Raw genomic sequence first — 24011 nt, forward strand, 5'->3', positions numbered from 1 at the left:
GACAAAAAACAAAAGCAACAAGAAAAAGGAGTGTTTATTTTAGGGATTCAGGCATTTTGTAGAACCCAAGGGTAGAAATGTACCATAAGCCCAGGAGGGCTAGTTTAAGATGGGACATGCACACTGGCCCCATCAGCCGCCCTCTCACTCCCGCCTCTGCTTCTGCCTGGGTCTCCTCACCCTTTTCCTTCTACAGTCTGGCTCTGGCTCTGGCTCTGCGCAGGAGGGCAAAAGATGCTTTCTCAGATCTAAAGAGCTCTGATCTGCAATTCTAAAGCCCTGGGAGAAAGAATCTGATTTGCTCCTCTTGGGCCCCGCAGCTCTGGACAGGGAATAAGGGTCCATGCTCAGAGAAGGTGAAGTCTGGGTGGCTGGGCAGACCCCAGAGGTCATGCCGGAGTGTTCTGGAATGTGTCCAACTCCAGATATTGTCAGAACCCATGTTCCGGAGGGAGGGTGCTGAGAGGTCTTCGTTTTTAACTTCCTCATTCCGCCCTTTAAAGTAGAACATTGGCTTCCACATTTATAATTCTTCTGTGGAGTTATTAAATCCATAAATAAAGATTTAATCTTTTAAGCTCTGCATCGTGAGAGCAGAAGAGCAGGCAGAGGAGAGCTGACCAGCCTTGGAGGCCAGGATAGCAAAGGAGGAAGCGGCTGGGCTGCTGGGGCAGAGGAGCAGGCAAGGCTGCCGCGGTGGAGAGGAGCAAAGGGCAGAAGGACGGCCCCTGCCCTCTGGCTGAAGGAACAGAAGAGCCCTCCTGGGGCAGAAACCACCCTGCCGAGGCAGCCACAGAGAGGCTAGACCGCAGGCCCTAAGGAGACCTATCCTGCAGGCTGGGAGGAATACCAGGACAGTCTCAACAGCTCTCCAAACAGACATGTTTTGACCTTGAGCAGGTAGAGAAACGGGGAGCAGTGGCCGGGGATGCTCCCAGGAGTCTCGGGGAAGGGGCGCCTATCCAAGGAGGAGAGTGAGAAGGAATCCAGAAAATCCGAGTCTGGAGAAAGAGGAAGAGAGAAAGGGCTCTGGCTCCTATTGAGCTCAGAGCCTAATCCCAGAGGCGGCAGTGACAGCTGAATCAACATCTTCATTCCTGACATCTCTGCCCTCTCCCTCCCCAGCATCCCGGGCTCAGACATTGGCTCAGGTTCCTTGACGAAGACGGCGAGAGGAACACGGTTTTTCTGGCAGACAGATGCAAGGACCAGCACGGGCAGGAGAGGATACTGAGAACAAAGAGGACAGCTGGGAAGGTACGGCGGGAAACCCTACGGGCAGAGTGGGGGGTCAAGGGAGCCCCGAGACCTTGCCCAGTGATGGAGAGGCGACGCCTGGGCCAGAGATGTGGCGGACAGCTGTCCCCACAGCAGCAGGCCCTCCTGCTTCTTCATGCCGGTCCCACAGCCCCTTCCCTGGCTCTCAACTGTCTCGGGGCCAGCTGTCAGGAGCAGACGTGGAACTTCTCCTTGGGCTCGTAGCCCCTCTTTCCCCCACCAGGGCCTCAGCTTTCCAGTCTTCTGTTCAGCCCAAACCAGAGGCTGTAGCCTTTTTCTGCCACGTAAGGTGTTACGGAGGGTCTGAGAAGGGGCGGTGAGGCTGTTTCTTGGTGATAGGATTCAGCTACCGAGGCTGTCTCCTCGAGCAGCGGATAATTTAGTTTAATGAATTTAGACAGTTCACTGGATCTGCCCACAGAGTTCCACTCACCTCCTAAAACACGTCCAAAATAGCACTAGCTATTGTACACCAGCCAAAAAGGCAAAAAGCGAAGTAAGAAATGACAAGGCCCCAGAGATTCCTGCCCTTTCAGAAAAGTCTGAGTGAACTTTTCCCACGAAATTGTAAAGGGGGGTGGGCATGCTCTTTCCCTCTCGCCACGGAACCAGGCAAAGGAAGCTGCCCCAGAGGCGGCACATGCCTTGGAAGGGAAGGACGCGCTGTTAGCAGGTGCTCCTCGCACGGATGTCACCGACACAGTCTGGGAAGCTGTTCCCTCCCCGGGGTCGTCAAAACGCCAATTTTTTTTTTCTTCCGGTGTTTGGTGCTTTTTCAAGATACCTCTCCAGACACGACCTCGCCCTTCAGCAGCTCACGGTCAGACACTGACAATATGGTGTCGCACGAGGAAGCTGCCCCTCCCCACGTGCGCATGCGCACACGCCCCCCCCGAGGCTGGACACCCCCCCCCCCGCCCCGTGGCACGGCTGCCACCGAGAACTCCCTCCTTCCTCCACTCCTTTCCCGTGCACGGTGCGCGGCTGGAGCCAGATGTTCCGTGGGCAGACCCCTCCGTGGGCTGACAGGCGGTGATTACTGCTGCCAGCCCCACATTAGAGAGAACTGAATGGGTGCGAGCCCCCTCCCGCCCCGGGCTCCCGACAAAGCTCGTTTGTGAGGTGCTGCGCTGCCTTGCTTTGCCCCTGCCTCCCCAACCTCCAGCAGCTCCGCCTGGGGAGACCAGAAAAGACGACAAAGGGAGGATCTCAGGGCCCTGACTGATCACCCTACCCTGAGTGGAGGAGGAGGGCTGTCCTGGGATGGGGGGATGAGGGGGGAAGACCTGTTCCTTCCCCTCCCCCCTCCCCCCCCCCCCCCCCCCCCGGATCAATAACCAGGACTCCCAGGGCTGCCTGACATCAGCACACTGTCAAAATGCTGGATCTTGTCCACCAGCCTGCCTTGCTCCTGGGCGTTGGACGTGAGGTTGAGGCTGGAGTGGGGCCTGGTACAGAGCTCAGCAGATTCCTAGAGGCGGGAGTCCAAAGCCCGGGCTTCCTCCTCCTGCCCCTTCTTCCTTCCCCAGAAGGCCTTCTGCATTTCCAGACCCAAGGCCAGAGTGATAGGCAGGAGAGGGTTAAGTCTCCTAGACAGACTGCAGCCAGGTGCCAGGCCTGGGGTTAGGAAGGTGGGAATGAGGAAGGGGCGAGAGGGATGTGCTGGGAAACTGGCTAGACTAACGTTTGGGACTTGGTCACTGCCCCTCCTCCTTGCCCAAACCGCAGACACCGTGGCAGCAGGAAAATCAGAGTGGTTCAGACCAGGCACGATTGTGCAACCTGGCCCTGGGGACGAGCCTGATGCTGGAGATGGGAGTGGGGTTCAGCGTAGGGGGCAGAGTCCAAAGGTGAGACTTCAAGTTCTTACTGAACAACACCCAGGCCCCCGGGCGCTGGTTTCCACACTCGACTATCAGTGGGACTAAAATCCATTTTCTGGTTCAAAACCTCAGAGAATTGGAAGCTCTGCCCTGGGCCCCAGTCTCGTGGCCAGAGGCACGGTGCCACGGGTGGTTCTGGGAGGGCCGCTGCGGACCTCGGTGGGTGTGGAGGGAGGCCTTGCGCCCAACCTCCTCGACTGGCGGGATTCTGCCGCCTCTCCAGGCGCCTCACAGTAAAATCTGTAACCGGAGAAGTCCCCTCTCCCTCAGCAAGGGAGGCCAGCCAAGTCCTTAATGTGGCCTAAAGAGTGGGGATGGGGCGGAGGAGAAGACGGAGGGTCACGGGGAGAAGTCTGATCCGAGGGCTACCCCAAACAAACACAGGCGAGGAGCAGAGGATTTTCCTTTTAATGCAAAATGCCGCAGTACAAACCGAGTCTCGAGTCTCCTTCTTTAGGGCACTGAAGGGAGAAAGGAGAGAGGGGCCGAGTTCAAAGTCTCCTCCCAGCCCTCTCTCCCCTGACTCACACTGTGCAAAAAAGAATCTGTGGCCTGTTCACCAGGGTCGCCCCCCTACAAGGGTCAGAGCTCTGGGTCTGAGTCATCTTTCACTGGCTTGAAATTCTTCGATAGGGGGCAGGAGAGCAGGAATGAATTGCTGCGGGCTTTCTCTCTCTCTCAGCTCCAAAGGGATTCCTCAAGATCTGGAGTCCCATGTGAAATGAGGGGGCAATGAGAGTTTGGTTTCCATTGGCTAAAAAGAGGAGATCTGAATCGCAACTCGCGCACATCTGGAGAATGAGGAGCAGAAACTTTGGGAGGGATAGAAATGGATGGAGGCGAAGGAGATTCAGAAAACAAAGACCAGCTCCCTCACACTTCTTCCTCTTTCTTCCTCATCTCCAGCTTATAGACAATCTGGTAGCCATCATCCCAGGCGTAGAGCTGGCGCTCTCGGGGGTTATAGCGGAGGCTGGCATGGGCACCATATCGGCGGGGGAAATAAGGCAGTGCTGCCCTCTCAGGGGTCAGGGTGCCGCTGGCATCAAAGGAGCACTGGATGCGGGCCCGACTGGCCGGGCGAGTATTATAGACGACATACAGGGTCCCACAGATGACAAAGGCAGCCTCCGCATTCTCTCTGGGACACGGCGTGTCCCACTGCTGCTCTGTGTCCAGTGTCTGTGGGTCTAACTTGGCCAGACACAGGTGCCTGTCATCCTCCCGGGTGGCATAGACAGCCCAAAGGCCCTCCTCATCAGCCGCCAGGTCTATGTACGTGTCTGCCGTCAGCCCGTACGGGGGGATCAAACCCTCTGCTGGGAACACCGAACTGTCCACCACTGTGCGGTTTGCCAGGTGGAATTTGATGAGCTGCAAAGTGTTCTCCAAGTCACCACCCCCGCCGGGTCCTCCAGGGGGCCTCCGGGCATAATAAAGAAAGCCACCATATACCAGCTGGCCCGTGCCTACCCAGGGGAAGGGCACCCGGATTCGGGAAGCTTTCCGGGCAGCCATGGCAAGGGTGAAGTCACGCAGCCTTGGGAAGACAAAGGCCGTGTCATTCTGGGTCCCATCTAACACGAAGATCTTCTCTGTGGGCCCCAGTGGATCCTTGGTCCATAGACCAGCTGGGCCACCGAACCGCTTCAGGATCTTCATTGATCTCACCTGAGAGATTGTGTAGCCACAGTCTGGTGGGAAAGGAGAAAAGTACAGGACAAGGAAACACAGGCACGAGTTAGATGCTCACTGCAGGAACCCCCCACGGTGGGCCATTCGGAGAAGAGAAGGCATTTGCCCCGTGGACGCCTCCACTCTTACGGAGGCCGGGGAAAAAGCGCACCACAGAGGCTTGGGTCCCCAGAAACTCTCCTTAACAAACCTGACACCACAGATTTCCCTAAGAGATTCCAGAAGACAGAGCTCAAGGGACCGGGACACGGAGGAAAGAAAAGGGAAAGAGCCAAGGACGAGTAAAGGTACTGAGTGTCAGGAGCCTGTTTGAGATCACTTACCTGTCACCATGTCGTACTTCTCATTTCTTCTTCTGCCCTTGCCTTTGGTCCCAGGGCCTCCGGTCACCTTCTCATCAACCTCCACACAGGGTGAGGCTGGGTTCTGGGTCTCCAGATAGTCCACCTCCCGCTCCAGACGGTCCACTCTCCCCGCAATGGTGTCAGCCTCAGTTCTCAGCGCCTCCCGCTCCTTCTCGGCCACCTCCAGCAGCGGCAGCATCTTGTTCTTGAAGTCGCGCAGCTCAGCAGCGTGCCGACTACTCTGGTCTTGGCACTGGGCCAGCCGTTCCTGAAGGGACGACGGGGTAGCAGGAGGGAGGGCTGAAGGGTTACAGCTCCCAGGCAGGGAGAGGCCCAACCAGGGAGTTGGGAACAGGGAAAAGTACAAACTCAGCCAGGCATCAACATCCCCTTCAACCCCCACCGAAAGGAAACCAAATGTTCAGAGATGCTAAATGTGCAGAGAGCCCGGCTGAGATTCACCAAGGCCCCGTCTCCACGTCTGTCCTTCAGCCCGCGTTCTGTGAGCAGGGCCACTGAGTCTTCTGAGCCTCTGGGGCAGTCTGAGCGCCTGAGGGTGAGAAGGGGTCTCAGCTCCATTATACAAGCCTCCTCTCAGGAATAGGCTGCTACAGACTTCAAACTGTTGAAAAGGCAGAAAGTTGCAGATTCGCTGAGAACTTCCAACTTTCACAGAATCATCAGCTCAGCCTGAAATGCACCCGCACAACCCTAGCTCTCATTTCTACTCTGTTCCCTTATCCCATCTAACCCCAGGGGTAAAATGCAAAGGTCTCTGCTCTGGAATTGCCCTATGCATGTGGGGGAAGAGGAGGGCTTGCCATTTTGAAGGTCCTCTTATTAAAAGAGGGAGTTTTCTGTAGGTTCTTACAGAGCCCTAACTAGTCATCCCCAGATCCCCGACAAACTGGGCAAATCAACAGAAGCTGTGGAATCCTTCCAGGCGGGGCCAGGAGAGAAGGAGTCACTTACCTCTAAAGCAGCTAGTCGGCGTTCCATGTACTCCACAAGGTGCTGCTGCTGTCCTTGAATGGGTCCCGACCACGACAAAAGGACCAGGATGAGGACAGGAGTGCGGGGCCCCATGGCAGCGGGAGAGCAGGGCCCGGCAGCGTGCAGTCGTGCGGCCAGCCTCCTCCACTCTAGCGGGCGGCGCGGCTAGCTTTGGAGGCGGGCTGGGGGCGGTGCCTCCTCTCTTTCTGGATCTCCCAGTCTCCCTCACTACTCTGGAATGCTTTCAGTCTCCTTACGGGCCGCCACCCCCTCCCTTCCGCCTGGATTGATCAAACACAGATGGCCCTGTTACAGAGAAGCCAGAAGCCTTAACCACCTCCCGCCTGGGCTGGTAGGCTCCCCAGAAGAAGGGAAGGAGATTGGAAACCCCAGGGCAAAGGCCTTCTGGGCAGTCACCAAGGAAAAGATGCTAGCAGCAGGAGGCAGAGGCCCCAGAGAAAACAGCAAACTCTGTTCCTGTTTCAGAATGCTCCCAGTGCTGAATGAAGAAACATCCTTCATTAATTCCTTCCTTTACCGGCAATAAAATAGTGTGAATTGTTTTCTGCCTTTAGTGGAAGCCGGAAGCAGGGGTGATGAGGGTTATGGGGAAGAGATGGGAAAAAAGGCCTTGGAGGTTGTCTGTACTACCTCTTCTACAGCTCATTGGCGCCACCTTGTGCTAAATAAGCACCTGATGTCATCTCAGGATTAACAGGGAAACCAAGGCTTAGACTTCACCTCTTGAGGAAAATTTTCCACAAAGCAAGCCAAGTAGATTGAATTTACAGGGATTTTCATGATTAAAATGCAGCCTTCCCCATGGGGCTATTCAATTATTTATGAGGGCTATCTCAATCTCTCTCTGATTTAGCCTAAGAGAATGTAATTGAAATAAACAATTATATAAAAAAAAGCCCAAAAATAGGTCATTGAGAAATGAGTAAATTAATTCTTGATTATCTAGACGTGAGACTGACAGCAGAGCTTTTCTATATATAGTCTTCCTTTGCCTGAAATCATCTATGCATATTCTCTTACCAAACTTGGGGAGTGTTGAGTGAGTTCACATTAATTTTACACTCATCTATTTAGGGGGAAAAAAATCAGAAAAACATGTTGAGTCTAAATCAAAATAAATGCATTCTGACTTCCCTACCAATAGGAGAGAAGAGATTATGGATCATTTCTCTTGGTTATGGCCCCAAAGGGCCTTTCTAAATGTTTCTCATTTCCATATCCAAAGTAGGACTGCAGGAGCCAGCCCAAAATGAATTAATGGCCACCGTAAGGTACCCTTGTCCTAAAACACATGCATCAAAAGAATTCAAACAAACACAGCATTTATTCAGAGACCTGCAGTGAATGAAGCTCTAATTCCTTATCAGGAGAAATTTTACTCACTTTAATCAAGAGAAATCTGATCAGATGTCCTTCTCCTCTGGGAAAAAAATAGTATCTTCTTGTGGTTATTCTTATTTTCATTCTGCTACTTTAGATGTCTGGTGGAACATGCTAGGAGGCAAAGTTTAATTACAACCAGTGTGAGAAGTCTGTGCCTCTTTCAGAGGGCCAGATCCAGATGATCTTAAGTTAGGGCCCTGGACGCTCCATTCTTGGGAAGCGTCCTCTACCGACCCCTATTCATTTCTGCGTGGAGATCTGTATGAAGAATGAATTTGCCTCTAACACTCTACTGAGGTTCAGATGCAATGGACCTGGCCATTCCAAAGATGCCTATTACCGACCCTTTGGAACACTTACAACAGAAATCAAAGAGAGCCACTTGAATCAGAAAATTTATCCATTTTATTGATGCATTGCAATTGCTCTACATTTTACCATATTATGTAGAAAATACTGAAAATACAAGCTACTTTGTAAAACTAAAGACAAACATTGAATCCAAAGATAAACTATGTTTTACACAATGGACCCTTTTCCCATAGTTAGTATTAAATTTTAAATATCTATTTCCTTTGTTAAAATGATTATTTTACATACTCCCTAAGTACATCTGCATTACAAACAAAGCTCAGTAATTCTCAGAAACTGTTTCTAGAGGCTTGTTGTAAAAGGAAGCGCACAACCGGAAAAGGGAGAAAGCAAAAAAAGTTTAAATCGCACACAATAACTAGCATATCAAATACATTTAATAAAGTTGGAATTCCATTGCAATATCAAGGGTTCAAAGCAGAAATACTAACAATACATATAATGTACATAAAATGTACTGCTACATGTAGTGAGATTATTTTTCAAGCTGAATCAAAACCACACATTATATAAAGTTTAGCAACAAACAACCATGTAGACATGCTGCACCATCCATCAGTTTAAAAAAAAAAAAAATCGAAATAGGAAGCAGGCTTGGGTCATTCCTGTCACTGAGAGGCAATTTCATTTCCTATCCTAAAATAAATCACCCTAACCAGTGGGTTTTGCATAATAATGCTGAAGAAAACACACACTACTGTGCTTGCCTGGCTCTAGGCAGTCAAGCTCAGCCCCTCTAGTGGAGGACGATGGATGGTCACAACTGTTTAAGTGGAGTTATTCCTGGGCCTGGGGATTTTAGCTGAGCACTGACTGTAGTATCACTTCCTGGAAGCGACTGAAAACTCTGGAATGATCTAGTGTCCTGCTGAGCCTAGAGTGGCTGTACCTAACCCTTCCCACTTCCTCTCTCACCCCGAAGGGGAGAAGTTGGAAATACAAATTCTGAGAGGACCTAAAGCCTTAAGCTGATCTGAGGTCAGGCCACTGTGACCTGGGCCAGATGCTCACTTAATTCCAGGGGCTTCCCCCATCCTGTCAGGGCCAGTAATGTTAAGCCCCAGGGACAGGCTCTAAAGCCACACTGAGCACATATACACAGACATGGGTGGATGTTTTTATCTTGGTAAGTCTGAAATGCCAATTTGCAAACTAAGACTGAAAATGTTTAAAATTCTTAAAGCCACACATTGCTAGTAAGGTGATTAAGGTAACAATACAAGCTCTTGGTATTGTCTTCTCCCTGTGAAGACTCCTATCTTAAGTGGTATCCACTCATTGGACTGGGGGTGGGGAGGGGTGGGTAGGAGTGGAGTGTTTTGTGGTGTTTTTTTTTTTTTTTTTTTTTTTTTTTTTTCCTGCATCTCATTTCTTACAAAAACAACAAATCTTATCCCTTGTAGAAGAAAGATAAGGAACAAAAAATGTTTCCATCAGAAACTAGATCTGTCTTTGAGCAAGAAAATGAGAATGTGCTTGGCAAAAAGAGACACAAAGATCACACACGCTGACCAGAAAACTATGTAATACTAGTGACAGAAACTATACAAACTGCTTGGGTATCTTGACCAATAATGCTGAAAACACAACTCAATATAATGATAAAAAATATATATAGAAAACGCCGACATGTTCCTGGTCGGCTGTACTGACTATCTGTCCCCTCTTGAAAGCCCTTCCTACTTACAATGAAGATATTCCAAATACCTTGACAGCTCCTCGGTGTTCAACCTGGTACAGAGCTTGCTGACCAGGCTCCATGAAATCTCCCATCTCCATCCTGCACCTCCTTGACACCATCTTTACAAAGAACCAGTCCTAGACTTATCCCTCAAATATATAACTTTCAGTTCAGATGGAACACGTTTAGATCTCAGGGTTAACCTTCTTCCCCTAAATCTTTCACGGGCAGGAACTTCGCCATCCCTAGTGCCCTCTACCTGACCCAGATCCGAGCAGGAGCTGAGAGTACAAGGACAATTTCACAATTTGAAGGGCCCCAAGAATCCACAGTTGTTACAAAGAAACCTCAAGAGCCCAATGACTCAACAGGCTTTGGTTCCTTCTCGATATTCTTCACCGGCTAAGAAACCTTTCTGTGAGTTCCCTGTCACCAGCGGCATCACAAAACTCTTCCTCATAGCATGGGGACGTGGTAAGCAATACAACAGGCTCTTTGGTATAAACACATCTGTTACATGTTTTGTCAACAAGCAAATATTTTACTAGGAATGTCAACTATTTGCAGGAAGGACTGCCACATGGAATAAAGGAAAAAATAAATCTCATCTAAAAGTGATTGCACATACTTAAAAAAATGCATATTTAATATTGGCTTGACTCCTCTCACCTGCTTCCCAAATTCTCACAGAAGCAAGGTAGCAACGCACAGTGAGAGAGCCACGTGGGGAAAATGCTTCTGTGAGAACTCAGCTGAGACTCCAACATGGAAAGGGGTAGAGGTGACAGTAAAAAAGAGAAGCTGCTGTTTTTATTTTTCACTGTCGGCAGGGAAACTGAGAACAATGCATATACACAACACAGCTACTAATCAATCCTGTTCTGATAAATCCCAGTGAACAGCTCAGGGTCCACGGGGGCTTGCTGGTCCATCCTAAGGCAAGCTCACTGTAAACTCTATTAACCACTACATTATCATATAAGGCACTACAAGAAGGGAAGGAGGAGAGAAGGAAGGAAGAGACACACACTGAACAACTCCTCACCAGACACACCTGTGCAAAACAATTCCAAGGGTCTCCTCTCCTTGCAGGCAATGCCCCTGCTCACTCAGCACTACAGTAATATGCTCTAATATAGTTGCAATTAGTTCACATACATTCCAACAAGTATCAGTTCATTTTGGTTTAAATACAATGGAGACATCAATCCCATCTCCGGGGGTAACACTGGAGGATCAGATACACACTAAATACACAATTCAAGTGTAATCACTACACATTTGATTACAAATAACATTTTGGGTTAGCAGGAAAAATTGCTTGTTATAGTCTTCTAATCAATATGTACATATTTAATTATGCAAAATATTAAAACACCACCAATTACAAAACTTCTAAAATATTTTTAAATTCAGTAATAAATTTTTAAAATATTTTGCAATTCCTACATGCACTTATTGTGTAAGTCTTAATAAGAGAGCATTCAATTTGCTGCTGGCATACAAAGAAAGCTACTTTAAAGTATAAAAGCTATACACAACGTTCTTATCTGGTGTCAGATTCTCTAGCTTTTGCCCCAAATAAATCACATAGAATGAAGGAAGAGATGAGGCAAAGAGAGAGAGAGGTGTATTACTGAAAATTCATTCTAAATCTTCAGGCAAAGCTCATCAATGCCAGTATCGCATAATACAAAGAGATTTTGCGTATAATAGGTCAATCACCACCATACAATAATAACCACCTTAATGGCTTTTCTAGTAATAAAATTTAAGCTGAATCAGAGAGAAGGACTTTTAAAAAATAATTTAAAAAGAACACACAGGGCTTCATTAAAAAATACCTGATGCTTTCACGGTAGGTATAGATTCTCTCACACACTAAGTTGCCAGCAAATGGTGAGCTGCCTCTTTAACATTACTCTATAATTAACACAGGAGCAACTGAGAGAACCCCAAAAGCAACACAAAGTAGCATGTAACCAGTTTTGCAGAAAATAACAATTTTCCATTAAGTATAATGTCACATGAAAATAAAACTAAAACACTAAATGTCCCATTAGCAAGGGTAAAATCTTCAGGAGAAGTGCGAGATAGTAAAATATAGACTTGTGCAAGTTGCTCTTAAAGTAAGCGATTAAGTCTTGGTTTTTAAATAAGCAGAAAGTAATGATTCTTTCTTTTCTCATTTGTTACCAGATTTCTAGTCTTCCTATCAGCATTGTCCTCTGATCAGCAATTACAATACAATAAAGTTAAATAAAGAGGGGCTTCACTTGTTTTTAAAAGCATTTATAGAAATCAAGTCAAAGAGAGAAAATATTTTTCAAAGGCTAACTTCAGAATGATCTCTCTTCCTGGGTAATTGCAGAAGATGGGCATCTGAACTCTTCCAAATACCAAAAATGCTGTCACAAAAACGAAGAAGTAAAAAATAGGGCAGACTTTGGGAGACTACAACAATGCAGTCAACACTGAGACAGGTTCCCCAGAGAAAAGCCTTCTGCTTCAGTGGGCCCCTGCAGAGCAAGTTGCTGGCTACGGAGTTTCAGGAGAGGGTAAGGGAGGAAGGAGCTCTTCACAGCCCATGATTACGAACTCTGACCCCTCCTCCCTCATGCTCACCAACTACAAGTACGAATACTGGCTGATCTTGGTAGGACTCAGTGGATATCCAGTGTAAATTGCTGAGCCTCGGGAAGACCCAATATAAGACTGGGTGGCAAACTGGTGTTGGTACTGAGCAGGGGCCACGCTGGCAGAAGTGAGGAGACTGGGCCCAACACTGACAGGGACCTGGTGCACCAGAGTGCTAGGGTGGGTGGTATAGGCTGCAGCATGCCTTGAGGAGCCCTGGGGGGAGAAGAGATGAGCAATGGAGCTGGTGGAGCCCAATGCAGCAGCAGAGGTGGGGGCAGCATACGTATACAGGTGAGGCTGGCTTGGCAGGTGAGCAGGGGCTGGGGCGAGGTGTGGGTGGCCCGACGAGTGTAGTGGGCTGCCATGCTGGAAGGCGTAGGGGGCTTGGGAGAGCGGGGCCACAAACGCCTGCTGCCTGCGGGGAGCAGGGTTGCTGCTTCTCTCCTGCGAGGTTGGAGCTGATGATGACTGCTGGTTCTGGAAGGAGGAAGAAGGGAGTGAGGAATGTGGAGATCACTCTGGTTCAGGGGACCAAAGGCCAATATGAGAGCTGAAGTTCTAACTTATACTGCTTCCGGGCTGCCACAGCACAGAATCCCCCCAGCTGGCAATGCTGTCAGAAGTCAGCCAGCCATCTCTCTGCCCCTTAGAAGAAGAGATCCTAACCCAGCCCAGATAGCAGAAAGCTTGCTCTCAAGTTTGACAGAGAAAGGGAGAAATCAAGAGTTCACAGGGTTATTATCCACTCCTGCACATGAATAACTGTTGACTCAACTCACCCTATTCTGGCGTCAGTGACTTTGAATTTTTCCTAACCTTTCTTCCTTGCCATTGTTTTCTTTTGTTCTCCTCTAAGTTCTTCATATCCCTCTTCAACTGTGGAGCCTAAAACACTAACTCGAACTTACATTTGCACTTGCATGTGCTTCCTCTCTCTCACGCACATAGCACACACACAGTTACACCCTCATATTTACACTTTCTCACTACTGGTAGACGTCGTTCAAGCACCAGAATTTTAGCTGAGCAAAAAGTGAACACAAATAGAACAGTGACTGACCCAACCCCATCAAAGGAACAGATGGGAGGGAAACACCCCAAGTCCCAGACTCAAGCAACATGTAGGACTAGAACCAGTTAAGTGGCCAGAAAGCTTTTCGCTGTCTCTTGCCTCAAGTAAACAGTGTAAGGCTCAGAGCTATGACCTGGGCAATAAAGGAAGAGAATCTGTCTCAATGCATGTGGTGGTATGGAGCTAGGCACGGACTAAAGCATCTTAGGCTCTTTCTAAATTCCAGATATTTCTCTAATCTTCCAGGACGGATTAGGGAGGTCTGATAGAAATCCTGGAGATTACATCCTGAGCGCACCTGAGAGGGAAAGAAGAGACACAGCACATGCAGATATGACGCAGGCCACAAAACACCAAACTGTGTGACACCAAAGGGGCTTCATTTGGCTTTATTCAGCGATCCAGCCAGAAGCAGGGTTCTCCAGAGAGTAACAATAGGGGGGGCCCCAAACAGAAGGCAGCAGCCCCTAGCTCTTACCTGGCTAAGGTTGAGTGGCTGTGCTGCGCTGGTCCCCCCGCGTTGAGCTCGATACCCTGTGGGGGTGATACAACATCCAGATGACTGCCCACTCACTGAAGCCACTGGCTTGGTCTTACTGCTCAGGAGACCTAAAAGAGGGTCAAAGGCCTTAGTTATGAGCAGACATGGGCATCATATTAATCAGCCCATGTTTGTATGAGGTTTGCAAGAATTAAGGTTTCATGTATATTTCATTTCTTCAATCGCATTACACCAGAAAAACAAAAACTGTTACTATTTCTTTTCTGTCTTGCTACAAAACTCCATAAAGGATCTTCAAAAGGTTTTGCTGCAGTAAATATTACCTAATCTCCTATAATGTGGAAGGTACTATTAGAAATACAAACACAGGAGTTTGCCGTCATGGCTCAGTGGTTAACGAACTCGACCAATGTCCATGAGGACGTGCATTCGAACCCTGGCCTTGCTCAGTGGGTTAAGGATCACGGCATTGTGGTTAGGTCACAGACTCGGCTCAGATCCCAAGTTCCTGTGCCTGTGGCGCAGGCCAGCAGCTACAGCTCCGATTTGACCCCTAGCCTGGGAACCTCCGTATGGCGCAGGTTCGGCCCTAAATAGACAAAAGACCAAAAAATATATATATATTAAAAACAAGTAAGACTCCCAAGGATACTTGGAAGGGGTTAAGTAAGTATAGAAATGACAATGTGAAGCCGAGTAAAATACTGGTAACACTCAGGACATTTAAGTGTCAAAGGGGTTTAAAGGAAGGCAAGATTGTAACTTGTTGGGCATTCACTGTCTTTAGATTATAAGCAAGTGCATGGTAATTGAATATAAGCATGATCATTATTCAACTTTTTGTTTCCCTCTGTGGTCCCACTAAGACAACTGGAGCATTTATTCAGTGACTGGTGGAGTAGCCTGTTTTCTTTGGACCCAATGGGGAACAGAGCTGCTAACAATGCCGCTCAGTAGCCTGGCTTCAGGAAGTTTTGCCTTGTCTGCAGTGGAACAGCTGTCTACTTCTGGGGAGGGGAACCACACATCACCTTCAAACTAGAACCATGTTTATGTCTCTAGCAGTAATATAATCCAGAATAAAACATTAACTTATAAAAATATGTAATAGACAGCTATACTGATGCCAAAAATTCATGCTCCGCTTCTTTGGTGTATATATAGAGTTGCCACTGGAAAGGAGATGTCCAGACAAGGGCTATGTTTCCTGGGCCCTCTTGCGTCTATAGGGGCCACATGATGAGTTTTCACTATTTCTAGGGCTGAAGAGGTTAAAGACTACGTGCCTCCTCCAAACTTTCTCTTCCTGATTGGATGCTGAGAAGTCCAAGGCTCTGATCCTTAACTCCCTGCCGCCCTACCAACCAGGAGCACCTGCACTGGGAACTTATGTGAGTAAGAAATAAACTTCTATTATGTTAAGCCAGGAAAACTAGGGCTAGTTACCAAATAACTGAAGCAGGGCACCTAAATCCAGTACCTCACAGAAAAAAAAAGATGGAGGTAGTCAGGTTAATAATAAAACCCACAAACACATCAATGTATATATACCACTGGGTGAGAAAAGATCTACAGTACATGCTGTTTTTTTAAAAAAAAACTTTTGTACTTTTAATATTATCATTTCTTTTCCATTTTTGGATTGTCAAATTTGAATCACTTGTAGCAAAAAAAAAAAAAAAAAAATTGCCCAATTCCCCCTGTCATACAACAGATGTCTTATCCACCTTCTCCCATCAACAGGGAGTGTATTTCTGAGACTACAAGCTAATTTTATATTAACCCAAGCAAAATAAGCATAGGAGAGAATTCCCATTGTGGCTTAGCAGGTTAAGAACCTGACACAGTCTCTGTGAGGATGTGGGTTCAATCCCTGGCTTCACCCAGTGGGTTAAGGATCTGGTGTTGCCAAAAACTGCAGTGTAAGTCACAGATTTGGCTCGGGTGCAGTGTTGCTGTGGCTGCAGTGTAGACCTGCAGCTTCAGTTGTGATTAAGACTCCTAGCCTAGGAACTTCCATATGTCGCAGGTGTGGTCATAAAAAAAGGAAAAAGAAATAAGCACAGGAAGATAAACTGATGGCCCAAGATAATTTCGCATCACAAGGAACTGATTTCTGAATTAAGTAATTTTTAAGAACATCTGTGCCTATGCCACTGGTCTATATACCACTGGTGTTGTATAGATTAGAGCAAAATATTAACAACACACACATCAAAGGAGAACTCAACTCCAGCTGTGAAAATACTCACCTGAGGCCTGGGTTGCTACAGTGCAGTCACCAAGCTGAGTTTTCAGTGGAGGCACAATGATGGTGCGGGTGCCAGTGCCATCCCCCACGACTCTGCCAGGCCCCTCGGGAAGGGGTCCACTATTGCCCCGGAGAGCACTGAGGGTATCAGTGGAATATGGGCTGCTCAAGGAAGAGTCAGAGTCTGGAGAATCATTGACGGTGACATAACTGATGACATTAGACCTTGCCTTCAGGCCAGAGCTGACAAAAAGAAAATACACAGAAATTCAACCCCCTTTTAGCAATGCTTCTTTGATGGTCTCTAGTCCTTCCTTAGTAACGATGATGAAGATCATGATGATAATAATAACAGTAGCAGCAGTAACTTCTGAGAACTTATACCTTCTTGGAGGTCCCGTCGTGGCAAAAAGGAGAAGAAAAATAGATCTTATCTTTTCTTTTTGCTTTTTTTAGGGCCACACCCATGGCATATGGAAGTTCACAGGCTAGGGGTGGAATGAGAGCTACAGCTGCCAGCCCACACCACAGCCACAGCCACAGCAACACCAGATACTTAACCCGCTGAGCCACAATGGGAACTCCAAGCACTATCCTTACACACATGTGTATCCTCTACACATTTCTCACTGAATCATCTCAACACTTTTAGGAAGTAGGTAGTATTATCCTGGTTTTGCGGATAAGGGAACTGAGGCAGAGGGAGATTAAGAAACTTGATCAGGAATTCCCATCATGGCTCAGTGGTTAATGAATCCGACTAGGAATCATGAGGTTTCGGGTTGGATCCCTGGCCTTGCTCAGTGGGATAAGGATCTGGCGTTGCCGTGAGCTGTGGTGTAGGTCGCAGACACAGCTTGGATGGTGAGTGGCTGTGGCTGTGGTGTAGGCCGGCGGCTACAGCTCCGATTAGACCCCTAGCCTGGGAACCTCCATATGCTGCGGGTACGGCCCTGGAAAAGACAAAAAGACAAAAGGACAAAAAAAAAGAAAGTTGATCAAAGTCACACAAGTGATGAGAGGATGAGGACAGGATTCAGACCCAGGACGGAATGACTGCAGAGCACACACCTCTAACAACTACTCCGTGTTGCTTCTCAGCCATTTCCACTCACAGTTACTTCAACAATATTCTTCCAACACCACTTCTTTTCCATATCATCCTACTAGGCTACCAATGGTTCCTTACTGTACCTAATCAAACTTCTCACTACAGGTGTTTTTTAAAAAGTTTCTTCACAACTGATCCCACCTTACTAACTTGAGTTTTCCTTAATTTTTAATAGGCTTGGCTCCAGTCAAAGCAATCCTGCTAGTCATATAATTATGGCCATATTAGGCCCCTTCTCCTCACTGCAAAGTTTACCTCTTTCCTTCCCCAAATCACTTCAAAGACCACTTTCAAAACTGAGCTTCAAGTCTACTTACCATTTGTAAGTACTCTTTTGTAACTGTAAATACCATTTTGTAAATAGCCCTTTTGAAGTATTTCATTCTAAACTTACTCTTTCAAGTTCATTTAAACTTCATTTACATATGACTCTGTTAGGTCTCCTAAGTTACTTTCCTACTTCCTCAGGTAAAAGTAGAGTTATTTCTTCTTTTCATATGCCTGACACCAAAAACCCAATGAAGAACAGAGAACAGTGAAGGCAACTGACTCTGTTCCCTCGGAGAGAGATGTGTATCACTGTTCTTAAATGTGGCCACTCTCTTTTAGGTGACTGCCCAATTAAGGATTTGGATTAAGGTGCTGGAATAAGAGGAAATAATCTGGTACTTAAATTCTTAAACTGAATGACCATATAGCAGAGGGGGTAAAAGAAGGTAGCTTAAAGTTCTACCTCTTCCAAAGAGGCAGCAAGTTGCAAATCTACCAACTTGTTCCAATTAACTGTTGTTTATAGGCTTCTGCTACAGTATCTATTTTCAGATTCTGAAATTCCCTAAAGACAGGGGATCATGTCTGGACATCCAAGCTAGGAAAGCCTGACAAAGTAATATATACCTTCCATCTAATGTATCTGAAAAAGCTCATTTAACTGATGAACATATATAATATTACAGAAAACTTGACAAGGCTCAGTTATGGAAACTTGAGTGTTCTGGCTCACTCATCCAAGGCCATACTTCCAAAATATTCCTTTTCAGTCCTTTCTTTCATAGCCCAAAATGGGCCACTTGCCTCAAACCAACAGACTAAGACCAAGGGCGGGAGCTACTGAGCCAGCGAACCATTCACCTGTCTTACCTATTGGGCTTATATTTGTTGTCTTCTTCCTCATCAGTGTCACTGCGGATAGTGATGACACTCACAGGAGGGCTGGGAGTATCTGGAATGATGATTGGCTGATGCTGATCTTGTACAGGGACTAGGGAATTATAAGAAGATGTGGTACGGAGGGGGCTGCTTCCAACTAGAGAATAGACTTGAGAAGGCAGAACATCCAGAGAGGACCTGTTGGAAAAGGTCGAAGGAAAGATCATCCAGTGCCTGGTCCCCAAAACTATTTATCTTTTACCTAGAACTCTTTCAAATTTGCTCTTTGATTCTCTTACAGAATCATTAAGCCAATACACTTTGCTATAAACGTTCCAATAAAAAATAAACTAAGCACTTTAGCCAGGGTTTCCAGGGACAAGAACATACATTTTATTTTTGTATGTTCTTTACCCCATGGTTAAATTTCACTTTGTAAAGTAGGCAGAAAAATAAAAGTATCAGCAAAAAGAAGGCTGGATTCAAAGTGGCAGCAGAAAGAAATGATTAGCATAACCAAGACACCTCTGTATACATACTCAAAGGTTAGCTCTTTTCAACTGGCAGCTTTTTGCTGCTTCATAGCCAAAGTATCTATAGCACAACACTCTAAATGCCAGGCAACATCTCTCTCAAACTGACAATTTTAATTATTAGTCCTAACAAAGACTTACTTAGAAGAGACTGGAGCAGACTGCTTATTCTTCTTTGAAGGGAGGGAACTGGATTGTTGTTGTCTGACAACATGGGCAACGCCAACATTAAGGGGCTGAGCAGTGGCCAACGTCACATGGTTAGTTAGCAAGGACGGCTGCTGCATAATAGTGCTGTACTGGTTGCCATGAGAGTGGGCATTCCTGTATCAAGAGAAAGAAGAGTGAATGCCTAAAACAACTGGGAAATCAGGACCAAATGCAGTTAAAATAACCAATAAAGCTGTTTTATTTTTACAATTGGGTTTCTAGATTACAAGCCTTTGGAGTTTTCACTGTATAGTTGCCTTTTTTTTTTTTTTTTTTTTTGTCTTTTTGCTATTTCTTGGGCCGCTCCTGCGGCATATAGAGGTTCCCAGGCTAGGGGTCAAATCGGAGCTGTAGCCACCGGCCTACGCCAGAGCCACAGCAACGCGGGATCCAAGCCGCGTCTGCAACCTACACCACAGTTCACAGCAACGCTGGATCCTTAACCCACTGAGCAAGGCCAGGGACCGAACCCGCAACCTCATGGTTCCTAGTCGGATTCATTAACCACTGCGCCATGACAGGAACTCCAGCAAAGCTTTTATTAAAGAAAAGCAAATAACTCCCAGGGCTGCTGGGAGTGGGGAGAAGAGCCCCCACCCCGTATAGTTTCTAATTGCGTAAGATTTTCTTTAAATCTGAAGAAAATAATTCCTGAACTTACAACCTATTATTTTCTTGTATTCAAGTTTTCTTACAACTCTGACTCTTAGCCTGGTATGGATTCTTTTCTCCCAGGATTTCACAGATAATCTCTTCTTTCCTTTATTTTTTTCCTGTCTCACCAAATCCGAAAGTGTTCCTACTCTAAGGGATCTGCCCTTGCAAAGCTCCCAGAGAGGAACACAGGCACTTGCCTCCAGTCTGTGAGCTGCTGGCCACTGCCCATGGCCTCTGGAATCACTGCTGTGGGCTGGACAGAGTTGTGTAGAGCCACCCCAGGCAACTGTTGCCAAGTTGAAGGCAGGAGAATTTGTTGGGTTCCTCCAGGCCAAGCCTGCTGTAAGGAAACACACAAAGAAAAAATCCAGACTTGATTCATTCTTGGCTTTTTATTCTGTTTTTTAGATGAAAGAAAAATTCGTATCTAAAAGAAGTTGCTCGTAGATTGTTAACTTGCAGAGATTAAAAAAGAAAGTCAGAGGGGCTCAAGGTTCCAAGTCTTATGAATAGGGAAAGAGGACACGCTGCTTCCTCTTGGCCACCTCCATAACCTGACCACGAGGGTATTAAAGAGAAGACCCCTGTGGTTAAGAGTTTCTATTATACTGTAAAGTAAAGGAGTCTGAAAGTTCAAAGGTAAGTGCTAGTTAAATGCTGGAGTAACATTTTTGCAGAGTCTTAAGACATCCCTAGAAAGAGTTAAGATAGCTCTCTTGAGATTAAAAATGGGAATTTAAAAATATGAGTGCTAATCAGATAAAAGACATCAGGTCAATTCAACCCATAAAACAAAGGGGAGAATTGTTCCTTTTTAAAAGGGTAGTACTTGGAAAATGGAGCCAGATGTGGATGACAAAAGGCCAAAATCCTTTGGCAAACAAGTTTAAACCAGAAAGAGAAAACTAACTTCATCATTTATAGCCATGGGAGAGAATTTAAAAATATGGCAATAAGAAAAATATGTAAGAAATAGATGCAGGGAGTACCATATTTTGTTTTTATTAGTTACCTAAAATATGTATCACTTGTAGAAACATAACATAAAAACTAATCACCAGAAGAAAACACATTATTTGTAGTTTTTAACAAGCCATGCCACTTGCCACAGACAGCAACAAATATGTTTTCTGTATTTCTTAGAGAAATTGTGGCATTTCCTAAAAAAATGGGAACAGATTTGAAAGTTTCCTTTTTAAACTTGAATTGTACAGTACAATCACCTACAATGCTGGGGTACATATGGTTCTGTTTCTTGAATTTGAAACTGCAAGGCTATCAACAAACTGCTTTAAAAATACTTCTGCAAGTAACAGATCCACTTGTTACAAATACTGGTTCCAAACAAGAAGCCTTCAAATCAGAGAAACTGCAAACACGTCTGCTACCATAAGCAGAATTCAAAACAAAACAAAACAGAACAAAAAATAAGAGAAGTCTGTTAAGTCACACCATGCGTCTTTCCATAAGCCAACACCTGCACAAGACAAAGCATGTAGTTTAATACAGAGCAAGAAATAACATTTCAACGTGAGGCAGAAATCTGGCGTTCCAAGCGACGAACTGTTTTGACAGAGGAAGAACAAAAATATGCAAAGCTTAGCAAACGGCTAATGCAAACTTAAGAGAAGCAGCAAAGGAGAAGTGTCAACTAACATTCCCAACCTCAAAACTCTAGGTGTGCAAGTTAAAACCAGTGGCTTAGATCAGTCAAGTTAGAAATACATCTGATCCCTTACACTCAAGTTTTATGCTTATGCTGTAATTAATTTGGCAGTGACAAAGACTTTTAAATTGAAAACCAAATTCCAGTATGTTTCTGAAAGTGTTTTTCACTCACATGAAACAACAAATTTAAAGCTACTTTGAAAGATGGAGAAATATTAGGATTCAACAGTATCAGTTGGGTTTTCAAGAACTTACTAATTTCATTTTTATTTTATTTTTATTATTATTATTTTTTGTCTTTTTAGGGCCATACCTGCAGCATATGGAGGTTCCCAGGCTAGGGGTCTAATCGGAGCTGTAGCCGCCGGCCTACACCACAGCCACAGCCACTCACCATCCAAGCCGTGTCTGCGACCTACACCACAGCTCACGGCAACGCCAGATCATTAACCCACTGAACAAGGCCGGGATTGAACCCGCAACCTCATGGTTCCTAGTCGGATTTGTTTCCACTGTGCCACGATGGGAACTCAAGAGCTTGCTAATTTTAAATTTTAAATAATAAAGTGCTAGATGTCAAATAAACAATTCTAACTCCCCCAAAGAAACCAAAACACATCCAAAATCACTATTAATAGGTTACAAATCCTGCAATTTATCTCTAAGTCCTGTTTGTTTTCCTATCTCTAAGACCCATTACTGCATTTGCTGATGTATTTAATAACTTTTCCCATGACTTTTGATAACGAAGATATTGTACTTGCATGCAGTTTTTCAGTCCTATTTTCACCTTTGTATAAAGACATATTCGTAAAATACTTAACTTCTCCAAAGCCCCTATAAATGAGCTCACCTTTGATTTCAACCAACAAATGAAATATAATCTAAAAGGGTTCCAAAGGGAACATGTTTAAGTGGAAGATATAAGCTGCCACTGATCATGAGTGGCAAAGAGTTATCTTCATGTGTTTATAGAGGGAAGGTTACTATCAACAGATAAAGAAATAAATTAAGAGCATCTTAAACATCTCTACAGGCACAAAAGTTGTAGAAGCTTAAAACAGAAAATAAAGAAGGAAGCTAACTTGCCAAGGGGTTCAAATTTTGGTCATCCGGGTACCTGTAGCAGAGCCAAATCAAAGGCCATTTCCTTCATTCTCAAGATTCAGAGGGTAAAAGATAGGGCAGAAAACAGGTAACAGTATTGAAGCTTTTTCGAGGCTACACCGAGAGCTTTTATCACACTAGGCTGGCAAAGAAGAATCAATGGAGCTGACTCCTTACAGAGCCACACTGAACATCAGAGTCAAACAGTGCTTCAGCAAATGTTGGGGAGGAAAACAATGAGACATTAAGGATGTAGCAAGAACACAGCCACAAGATGGCACATGCTTCCATGCCCTCTGCAAAGACTAAGTCAAAAAAATTTTTTTGAAAAATGAGAAAACCAGAAGAAAACAGAACAAAAACAAACAGGAAAAAGTAAAAAAAGAAAGAAACCAAAGAAACTCCGTTAGTAACACAATCAAGTGAGGGGAATTACCAGTACAGCGGCAGTCTGTTCAACCAGCGCCGGCCGGCCGGCTGCGCAGCTCAGAGTAAAGGGCACCGCATACTGCGGTGTGATGGTGGCTACTTGAGGGTGGAGAGTTGCTACCATTAGTGGTGTACAGCTTCCCTGAAATGTAGATCAGGCAGGTGAGTGAAACAAACATGGAGGCAGGTTATCTGGATTCAGAAGGGTTTTCATGCCCCCCAGGTTATTACCAACAATACGCAGTAATTTCATATTATTGAAAGTGCATGTACAAAACACATCTTTCCCCTTCAACTGCACATACAGCACTGGCCCACCAGGTCAAATGTCAATGGCCTAAAGCAAAACAGTACAAGAATCCTTCTTGAGTCAGATTCTGAGGATCAGTTCTACAAAACTCAATTCTTAACAAAGGCTTGTATTAAGAATTCCTCCTCTTACAACTCATGAAATAAGTTGGATTTCAGATTTCAGAGAATGTGTCATGGGCCACAAACACTTACACACAGAATGTAAAATACTGTATCTGTTGCTCATATGAACATTTCATGATTTTCTTGAGCATCTTAGTTGCATTTTACATGGCAGATAGAAACTTTTTTAAGCTTTCTAGAGCCTGACCACAATGAATGCAGGAATGTAATACTTGAAGAGGCATCTTTTTTTTTTTTTTTTTAAGTTGTTGGACCTCTGGACCCTGAGCTCTTTAAGAGTGGACAGCAGCTTCTTTTTTTTGCTTTTTAGGCTACACCCTTGTTGGCACATGGAGGTTCCCAGGCTAGGGGTCTAATTGGAGCTACAGCTGCTGGCCTACACCACAGCCACAGCAATGCAAGATCTGAGCCACATCTGTGACCTACACCACAGCTCACGGCAACACCAGATCCTTAACCCACTGAGTGAGGCCAGGGATCGAACCCGAAACCTCACAGGGCCTAGTCGGATTCGTTTCCGCTGCACCATGATGGGAACTCCTTGAAGAGGCATCTTGATGTGATCCAGCCTCTTAACTGTGATAAAAGTCTGAAAGA

The 24011-nt window shown here is 45.8% G+C and overlaps 2 protein-coding genes and 1 long non-coding RNA gene across 16 annotated transcripts in view; 1 reads left to right on the forward strand and 2 right to left on the reverse strand.

Annotated features, from left to right (window-relative positions):
- The first annotated feature begins 768 nt into the window (after window positions 1-768).
- Window positions 769-6756, forward strand: LOC102157897 (uncharacterized). Its single transcript, XR_002343500.2, has 2 exons — window positions 769-900; window positions 1126-6756. It is a non-coding gene; the product is annotated as an uncharacterized LOC102157897 (long non-coding RNA).
- On the reverse strand, window positions 3553-6344 carry OLFML3 (olfactomedin like 3). 3 transcript variants are annotated; one of them, XM_005655421.4, is made up of 3 exons: window positions 6173-6344; window positions 5180-5468; window positions 3553-4855 (listed from the first exon to the last, which is right to left on the reverse strand). In XM_005655421.4, the coding sequence occupies exons 1-3, from the start codon at window positions 6284-6286 to the stop codon at window positions 4035-4037; spliced, it is 1224 nt and encodes a 407-aa protein (XP_005655478.1). In that variant the 5' UTR covers window positions 6287-6344; the 3' UTR covers window positions 3553-4034. The 3 variants fall into 3 exon arrangements, with proteins under 3 accessions (XP_005655478.1, XP_020945682.1, XP_020945681.1); XM_021090023.2 differs by having other exon boundaries at window positions 5180-5750; XM_021090022.2 differs by having other exon boundaries at window positions 5180-5822.
- Window positions 6757-7519: 763 nt separating the features above from the next.
- Window positions 7520-24011, reverse strand: part of HIPK1 (homeodomain interacting protein kinase 1) — a 56471-nt gene continuing 39979 nt past the window's right edge. For 3 of the 12 annotated variants that reach the window (XM_085023528.1, XM_085023525.1, XM_021090017.2), the window contains exons 10-16: window positions 22987-23121; window positions 19973-20115; window positions 19050-19232; window positions 18367-18573; window positions 16117-16358; window positions 13841-13971; window positions 7520-7708 (exon numbers count right to left, since the gene is read on the reverse strand). In XM_085023528.1, the coding sequence (XP_084879654.1) occupies window positions 7688-7708; window positions 13841-13971; window positions 16117-16358; window positions 18367-18573; window positions 19050-19232; window positions 19973-20115; window positions 22987-23121 (1062 nt within the window). In that variant the 3' untranslated portion in view covers window positions 7520-7687. Of the gene's footprint in view, window positions 7709-7979; window positions 13661-13840; window positions 13972-16116; window positions 16359-18366; window positions 18574-19049; window positions 19233-19972; window positions 20116-22986; window positions 23122-24011 lie in introns of those variants that run through there. The other 9 variants (XM_085023524.1, XM_021090012.2, XM_021090010.2 and 6 more) reach the window with 4 other exon arrangements.

This window comes from Sus scrofa, chromosome 4 (genome assembly GCF_054392235.1).
Source record: "Sus scrofa isolate SSC_HxYL_T2T_F1_AM1 chromosome 4, Sscrofa_HxYL_maternal_Yorkshire_Landrace_v2.0, whole genome shotgun sequence".
NCBI classification, from domain to species: domain Eukaryota; kingdom Metazoa; phylum Chordata; class Mammalia; order Artiodactyla; family Suidae; genus Sus; species Sus scrofa.